The sequence below is a fragment of the Boleophthalmus pectinirostris genome, unplaced genomic scaffold, assembly GCF_026225935.1.
Source record: "Boleophthalmus pectinirostris isolate CB_2022bp ecotype Guang Dong unplaced genomic scaffold, ASM2622593v1 HiC_scaffold_23, whole genome shotgun sequence".
NCBI lineage: Eukaryota > Metazoa > Chordata > Actinopteri > Gobiiformes > Gobiidae > Boleophthalmus > Boleophthalmus pectinirostris.
In genome coordinates, this window is record NW_026571207.1 from 31,827,572 (window position 1) to 31,836,491 (window position 8,920).

An 8,920-nucleotide genomic window follows, 5' to 3' on the forward strand; every position below is an offset into this window, starting at 1 on the left:
ACATGTCCAAAGCTCAAAATGCTCTGTTCCACCTTGTGATGTCATGAAACTGTAGTTTTCAAATGAACAGAGAGTGGAGCACTTCCTGTATTAACACATGACATCACAATGTGGAACAGAGTGTTTTCAGTTTGAGAGAAGAACTCAGGCTAAATCTGTAGGTTTGTGTTAAACATGTGAATGAAACAAAACACAACTCCAGTTCTGTTTGTGACGAGGAAACAACATTAGAACATAGATCAGAAAATAGTGTGATATGGGCCCTTTAAGTCTCTATTGTTATTGTGAAGTTTAGAGGAAATACACATACATCATATTTGGAAGTGTACGTCTTTATTTTGTATAAAAGCAAGCTGCTGTTTATCCCAGAGCGTCTGTGGGAGAGGGGCTGTTGAAGACTCCATTTCGGGCGTAAAATGTGCTTTTGACGACTGACGATCGAGCTTGAGTGGGAGTTTTGTAATCCAGAGTGAAGTCTCCTGGAGAAACAGAACAGAACAGAACAGAACAGGGGATTATAGAGCGAGAGAGAGAAGGAAAATGAGAAACACATGAATCATTCAGGAAATCAAATAAAAGTTGATCTTATTTTAACCTGGAGAGACTCAAAACAGACACAAAGAGAAAGTATTAGAAGTTTTATTGAATTGAATTGAGACGATGAAGAGAGTGAAGAGGACGATGAGAGGATGAGAGGATGAGGAGAGTGAAGGGGATGATGAGAGGATGAGGATGAGAGAGTGAAGGGGATGATGAGAGGATGAGGAGAGTGAAGAGGACGATGAGAGGATGAGGAGTGTGAAGAGGATGATGAGAGGATGAGGAGAGTGAGAGGGGACGATGAGAGGATGAGTAGAGTGATGGAGACGATGAGAGGATGAGGAGAGTGAAGAGGATGATGAGAGGATGAGGAGAGTGAAGGGGACGATGAGAGGATGAGTAGAGTGATGGAGACGATGAGAGGATGAGAGGATGAGAAGAGTGAAGGGGATGATGAGAGGATGAGGAGAGGATAAAGAGAGTGAAGAGGACGATGAGAGGATGAGAGGATGAGAAGAGTGACGGAGACGATGAGAGGATGAGGAGAGTGACGGAGACGATGAGAGGATGAGGAGATGAGAGAGACGATGAGAGGATGAGAGAGAGTGATGGAGACGATGAGAGGATGAGAGGAGATGAGGATGAGAGGTGAAGGGAGATGATGAGAGGATGAGGAGAGTGATGGAGACGATGAGAGGATGAGAGGATGAGATGATAAAGAGAGTGAAGGGGATGATGAGAGGATGAGGAGAGGATAAAGAGAGTGAAGGGGACGATGAGAGGATGAAGAGAGTGAAGGAGACGATGAGAGGATGAGGAGAGTGAAGAGGACGATGAGAGGATGAGAAGAGTGAAGGGGATGATGAGAGGATGAGGAGTAGTGAAGAGGATGATGAGAGGATGAGGAGAGTGACGGAGACGATGAGAGGATGAGTAGAGTGATGGAGACGATGAGAGGATGAGGAGAGTGACGGAGACGATGAGAGGATGAGGAGAGTGAAGAGGACGATGAGAGGATGAGAGATGAGAGAGATGAGAGGATGAGGGAGTGATGGAGAGAGAGAGAGATGAGAGGATGATGAGAGGATGAGGAGAGTGAAGGGGACGATGAGAGGATGAGAGGATGAGGAGAGTGAGAGTGTTATATTTATCTCTCCTGACCCAGTCTCCAGCCGTACTCCCAGGATGACACCAGTGGGAAATCAAACTTCTGCTCAGGTAACATCTGGCCACGCCTCCTCAGGTACTGGCTCCGCCCCCTGCCCTGGACACAACCAGTGATTCTTCATTACGTATCCAAACATTTAACATATACGACATAGATTTAGTTTACAGACTGAGGGTTTTCGGGGCCCAGAATTGGACCCTCTTCCTCTTCATTTCTATTGGAGCGGCTCAAATGTGTGTCTACAGTTGTGGTACACAGGCTGAATACTCGTATATACTCACCTGGTGGGAGGAGTCCTGGTACAGGGACTGTCTGGTCTGAGGGGAGGCGGGTCTCATCACTGGAGGAACTGTGAACGGCCGCGCCCTCTCCGCAGGAACAGGAAGTGATGTCGCAGGAAGTGAGACTGAGGAGAGGGATGTGTTGCTCCGCCTCACGGTCGTCATGGTGATGGGAGGAAGCACTAGACTGAGGAAAACAGAGAATCAAAGGTTTAGACCAATCAGAGCCCAACAATACAGAGTGGAAATGTCACCACATGATTTAGTATTTTCAGTCTGGGTGGATCTGTGTGAGAATTGGTGAAGAGTGAGGAGAGATTTTCAGTAGAATTCCTAAAGCAGGACTTCAGAATGTCTCCAGCTGCTCGTCTCTGTGGAGCAGCTTTGACTAGAGAGCTTCTCACTGTGACATTCTGTATCTCCATTTAGGCGACGCCATTGGCTCAAGTTACAAGTCAGATCTACGGAGAGGGGAATGCATGATTTTCAAAGACGGTTAAGAATACCAGGTGCTACAGTGGCGACAATGACAAAAAAATTTGTTATTGTGTTCTTGGGCAAGGCACTTCACCTACATTATCTGATATGGATGTGGTGTGTGTGTGAGTATTGGTGGTAGTCTGAGGGGCCGAGGGCATGGCCTTGCTTCTATTAGTCTGTCCTGGGGCAGCTGTGGCTACAGTAGTACCACAGAGTATGGAGTGAATGAATAATGCACTGTAAAACATCTGAGTGTCCAAAAAACACTAGACATCCAATATTATATTATTGAACTGAATACATCCACAATCTGTTTAATGTGATATTGTGGCTCATTCTGGCACATCAATAACATCACCATGGAGACGAGCAGGTGCCATGTACAGTCAGCCAGAAAATTGACATACTGCACCTTTAAAGTAGTTTGTTAAAGTCTGTGTATCTGTATTGATAAGACTCCACCTTGTGGTCACTCTGCCACTGCGTCCAACAGATCAGTGTGTGGATGCAAAACAACTTTCTCCAGCTAAACTCAGACAAGACTGAAGTCATAGTGTTTGGTCCACACAAACAAAGAGACAGAGTCAGCAGTCACCTCCAGTCTCTCTCTCCAAAACCTTCACAAATCTCAGGGTAATAATGGACTCAGACTTGAACTTTAACAGTCACATCAAATCAAAAATCTGCAGCTTTTTACCATCTAAAAAAAAAAAAAAAAAAAAAAATCAAAAGTTTACTGTCTAAATCAGACTTGGAGACACTTATCCATGTGTTTGTCTCCAGTAGGTTAGATACTGTAATGTCCTGCTCACTGGCCTCTCCAAACGAGCTGTGAGACGCTGCAGAACATCCAGAACATCCAGAACATCCAGAACATCCAGAACATCCAGAACGCTGCAGCTCGGGTCCTGACTCGAATTATGAAGTACGAGCACATGCGTCCTGTGCTCAGGTCTCTGCACTGGCTCCTGTGGCTCAGAGAATAGACTTTAAAGCGGCTCTTTTGTGACATGTTCGTGTCATATGAACCATCTCACACTCTGAGGAGCTCAGGGACCGGCCTCCTGCTGCTGCCCAGAGTCACGACTAAACACGAGGAGTCAGAGTTTCAGGTTCACGCAGATAAAACCTGGAACAGTCTGAACATGTGAGACAGACTCGACTTTGACTCTGTTTAAATCCAGACTCAAAACGGTTCTGTTTAACTGTGCACATGACTGAAAGGTTCTTCTCTCTAATTTATGTCATTAATGTCTCTCTCTCTTCTTAATTTTATGATGATTATTTATGTTTTGATTTGTTTTTATTGTGATTTTTGTGAGGTTCTCCCTGCTCCTCCTACCCCTCCTTTCCCTGCTCCCTCTCTCTGTATCCACTTACCTTGTTTGGCATTTCCTGGGCGGGGCCCAATCATGCACCTGCTGAGCTCCACTCCTGTTCTTCATCAGTAATTATCTCCTACAATAAAAGACCTGCTGACCTGCTCTCCAGTGCCAGATTGTTCCGTCATCCCAGCGGTGAACTACTCAGGCTTTTTAAGATTTTTTGAGAATTCCCCAGACTTTTTGATGCTTACCTGTTTCTTTTGTACTATCCCCAGCACTTCATTTGGAGCCAGCCTCATCCCGTACCCACCAGTTTCTGTAAGCCTCCGGTCAGCCTCCATCTCCACAGACCTCCCATCTACAGCCAACCCGGACCCGTCCTGCCTCCCCTGGAATCTATCCCCCCGCCAAGACTATTTTTGTGTAATAAATACTTTTTTCCCTCTGCATATTTGGGTCCGACCAGTGATTCCCTAACAGATTTTAATGTATTTCTTATTCTGTAAAGCACTTTGAATTACTTTGTGTACGAATTGTGCTCTACAAATAAACTTGCCCTGCTGCTGTTTTTTTTTTTTTTTTCTTTGTTTTTCGCAGTGATATTGAGTTCAGATTTCCTTTGCACCAAAGGCAGACTGACTTCCTTGTCTTTAGATCAAACATGGACCAAATCTTCTCTGGTTTTGTCCCACCTGGCCCCTCCCTGCAGTGGTCCTGGCTCGGTCTCTGTGGGGTCCTTGTTGAGACCTGGTTCAGACCCTGGACTGGTTTTGGTCTGGTTGGTGGGGTAGAGTCTGCTGTAGCGCTGTTTCCACTTCAGTCGCGTCATTGTTTCTTTGTGGATCTGTTCTCTGTAGGAATTCTGGCTTTGAGTGGTCAACAATGAACGCATCTAGAACAGAAAAACACATTGAAACACACACACACACACACATACACATACACATACAGGTGAAGTGTCTCTACGACAGTGTTGTGGAGTAACAGATTACATGTACCAGAGTTATGTAATCAGAGTACAAATTATGAGTAACTGTATTCAGTTACTGTTTTAGTGAGTGGTAATTGGATTACAGTTGCCTTGTTAAAATAAATGGATTACATGGAGGTATTTTCCTGTTTTCACATTTTGGGCTATATCCCCCTTTTTTTTTCTTTTTTTTTTTTTCTCAGTAATTCCACTCATTGCTGGAAACTAAACCAAGTCTAAATTAGATCTAAACCAGGTCTAATCCAGGACTAAACCAGGACTAAATCCAGGTCTAAACTAGATCTAAACCAGGTCTAAAACAGGACTAAAACCAGGTGTAGATCTAAATTAGATCTAAACTAGATCTAAACCAGGTCTAAACTAGATCTAAACTAGGTCTAAACCAGATCTAAACTAGATCTAAACCAGGTCTAAAACAGGACTAAATCAGGACAAAACCAGGACTAAACCAGGACTAAAACAGGATTTAACAGGACTAAATGATGCTGCGTGGACGTGTCTCTTCGTCTTCTATCAATAAAATTTTTAATACAGTTCAGTAAAGTCTGGGCTTTTTATTTTCTTTTATCAGACAAAACATCTTATGTTACGATATCTTAGTCTTTGCTTCTCTACAGCAAATCAAGTAATCCAAAGTATTCAGATTACGTTACTCGCTTTAAGTAATTTAATGGATTCTGTTACAAACTACATTTTGGGGTATGTAATCTGTAATCTGTAGGGGAATACATTTTAAAAGTCACCTTCCCAACACTGCTCTACGAACACACTAAACTGATCAAATAAGTCCAAACTATTAAAAGGACAAAACATGTCGTTCATTCAAAGCTCCATTCACATATATATTTCTATATTGACATGATCTATACATTACCTTTGCTCTGGGACTGATGCCTTGGACCCAACTGTGCCTGCTCAGGTGTCACTGTAAGTAATATGATTCTCTTTCTACCTCCCTCTCCTCTCTCTCCCTTCTTTCTCACTCTCTCCTATCCCTCCATCAGCCCAGCCCTCTCTCTCTTTCCTGTTCTGCCCCTCCCCTCTCTGAACAACTTTTTATTTCTCTTTCAATCTTTCTGTAATCTTTCTCTCTCTCTGTGTCCCTCCATCTCGCTCCCTCTTCTTTTATTCATTTTCTCTTTTCGCATTTCTTTCTCTTTATCTCTCGTTGTCTCCTCCCTCTCTCTCTCTCTCTCTCTCCCTTTGTCACCCTACTGCTCTCTTTTTCTCTCTCTTCTCTCCTTTTTCCCTCTTTTACCGCCCCTCCTCTCTCTGTCTCTCTCTTTCTCCCCCTTTCATTTTCCACCCTCTCTTTCTCTTTCTTCTCTCAGGTTAAATTTGATCTGCTGCTGGGGTCTGTTTGCTGTTGTCATGGACACATTCGACACAAATACACCAATGTTTTCTGTTTTTTGTTGTTTTTTTCAGATCCCATTGACGGGAAACACACTGAGGATCAAGTTTAAATCAAAACTTTTAACTTGAATTTTGTCGATAAAGTTGATTTGATTGATTGATTGATTTATTTTTATTTGTTATTTATAAGGGAAGCCCCTTGAGATGTAGCATCTCATTTGTGAGGGGGTCCTAATGCATTAACAAAAGCAGCATTTCCAGAAGAGAAAGAAAAACAAATCAAAACAGAACAAAAGACAGACAAAGACGACATTCACACAACACACAGACAGCATTCATACTATACAGTCCAGGATCCTAAGGTATACATACATCTCTCTGATTTGATCATCACCACACTTATATTTGTAAATAAGTGGAAAAAAAAAAAAAAAAAAGGCAACTCTATGTGCAACAGAAAATACATAGAACAAAAGTGTATTTTTATCAAAAACAGGAGCAGGATGTTTGTAAGTGTCTGAAGACCGAAGCCTTAAAATAGTGGATTGATGTAATTGATCGAATTGAGGAGGGTGAGTTGTTCCATTCATTTGAAGATTTGAAGTGAAATGCTCTTCGGCCAATTTCTTTTTTTATAATAGGAACATTAAAAAATAATTGTTCAGTGTGACGTAAATGATATGCTGATCTAAATGGAATCAAAAACTCTTTTAAATTGGGTGGGAACTTTGAGTAATAACATTTAAACACAAGTTGCAGAAAGTGTCTTCTGGATGTAAGAGAGAGACAGTTGAGTGATGAATACATATGACAGTGGTGCGTTCTATAGGGACATCTTTTTTTTTTTTTTTTTTTTTAATAATTTGTCAAATTTAAGGGATTGGATACCCAGCACATCCACAATAAGACAGACTTAACTAAACATGCATACAAAAAAAAATAAATAAAATAAAATAATAATAATAATGATAAGAATAAGAATAAAATAAATATAATAATAATAATAATAATAATAATAATAATAATAATAATAATAACAAAACAAAAAACAAAAAAAGGGAGGGGGGAGAGGGGGGAGGGGGGGTGTAGTACAGAGTTTCTCAATGCAGTGACACAAACATTTACATACACATATATTTTGACATTGTCCAAGAGTATGTTGTTCTTATTTTACTGTGCTTTGTCCAAATAGGGTTTTGCCACAGTCCATAGGTCAACAGTCCGTTTGTTTTTTGTGTCCAACGATTGAGCCGCCTGCTCCATAGAAATTAAATCCAAAAAATCTTTGTACCAATTGTCTATCTCGAAGCACTTATGTTTGCGTTCCTTCCAGTTCATCATAATAATACGTTTTGCTGATAAAAAACCCAGTGATAATATGTGGTCCAATTTTTGGGATGACAAATCTTGAGTTCTTATTCCAAATAGGCACAGCAACGGGCATAGAGAAATCTGCTCATCAAACATACAAGACAGACGATCCATTACAATGCTCCAATATTGTTTCACTTCAGGGCAATGCCACAACATGTGTATGAGTGTCCTCTGCCCCACAACCATGCCAACGCAGTTTAGATCATTTGTTATCCATTTTGTTTAGTATATGTGGTGTTATATAAGCTCGATGTAATAATTTGAGCTGCAGAATTTTATATCTCACACATTTAGAAATTTTTGTGGAGTTTTGCAGTGCTGTTTCCCATTGTGAGGCAGTAATAGGCATTCCCAAATCACGTACCCATAGATTTTTTGTTGAATTATTGACATTATTATTGACCCCTTTAGTGTGACGTAAAAGTTTATAGATTCTTGAGACTGTACCTTGTCGTGCAACAGCACGTTTTAATTTTTCCTCCAACTCCTTCTTGTCCCCCATGCTTGTATCCTGTGACAATGAAGATTTTAAGATTTAATTTGCATGTAAGTTAAGAATTCAGATTCTTTCAAACCACTCCTAGTTTTTAATTCATTGAATGATATAAAGTTATTTCCATTCTTAATCACCTGTGATACATTATTAATATTACTTAATTGCCAGGTTTTGTTTTTTAGAGTTATTTTAGCATATAAAGGGACATCTTAATACAAACCTACATATACTATTATAGATGACATCTAACATTCGAAGGTTAGATGCTGAGGTGTTCTGGTCAATTATGTCTGCGTAGTTGAGTACTGGTAGAAGTAATTGTGAGGCAATTCTTTTTCTGACAGATCAAGTGAAACAGTTCATGTTTAAGTACAGTATTCTCAGCTGATTAGAAACTTTCTTTGTAATTGAATCTATGTGTAAGTTAAAATTTAATTGTGAGTCTAAAACAAGACCAAGATATTTAAATTGGTCAACTTTTACCACTGGGGTTCCATCAATAAAGTTAATTACATAGTTGTTGCTATCAATTTCATTTTTGACTTGTGTGGGGTTTTAACTGCTCACACATAACATATTCAGAGCACCATGTTACCTTTTATTGTTTTATATTTAACATGTTTCACTTTGGTTTTGGATGGTCTGAGCGTCCCCTCCCTTTGCTCTCCGTGCTAAGTCACTGCCCCTTCAGAGCGCCATCACTTTATAATCAGCGTGGACCCGTTAATGAAACTAGTGCGCGTCACATCGGGTTTGTCACGTTGCTGTGTACAGTTTCGTGTCGTGTTTGTGTATATTTATGGAGGATTGGGCACAGGAGAGATCGCTAAATGACTCAAACACGCATGGGTGACACCTAAAACCTCTTCAGACGTGTTTTTGATGAGGAAACAGTCTCGTAACATGGGA

General features: G+C 40.9%; 1 protein-coding gene and 1 long non-coding RNA gene across 2 annotated transcripts; one reads left to right on the top strand and one right to left on the bottom strand.

The window, feature by feature from the left end:
• Positions 1–316: 316 nt before the first annotated feature.
• Positions 317–6,935, bottom strand: LOC129410514 (protein ATP6V1FNB-like). The gene is made up of 5 exons (XM_055158842.1): positions 5,660–6,935; positions 4,487–4,686; positions 1,990–2,176; positions 1,702–1,804; positions 317–479 (listed from the first exon to the last, which is right to left on the bottom strand). The coding sequence occupies exons 2-5, from the start codon at positions 4,684–4,686 to the stop codon at positions 361–363; spliced, it is 609 nt and encodes a 202-aa protein (XP_055014817.1). The 5' UTR covers positions 5,660–6,935; the 3' UTR covers positions 317–360.
• Positions 3,189–4,362, top strand: LOC129410515 (uncharacterized). Its single transcript, XR_008632895.1, has 2 exons — positions 3,189–3,986; positions 4,070–4,362. It is a non-coding gene; the product is annotated as an uncharacterized LOC129410515 (long non-coding RNA).
• Positions 6,936–8,920: the final 1,985 nt, after the last annotated feature.

Coding starts and splice junctions, on each gene's coding strand:
- LOC129410514 (XM_055158842.1), bottom strand. CDS start 4,686: ATGCGTTCATTGTTGACCACTCAAAGCCAGAATTCCTACAGAGAACAG. Junction 2,177..4,486: donor CCACTGCAGGGAGGGGCCAG/GTGGGACAAAAC, acceptor TGTTTTCCTCAG/TCTAGTGCTTCCTCCCATCA. Junction 480..1,701: donor GGAGTACGGCTGGAGACTGG/GTCAGGAGAGAT, acceptor CTGTTTCTCCAG/GAGACTTCACTCTGGATTAC.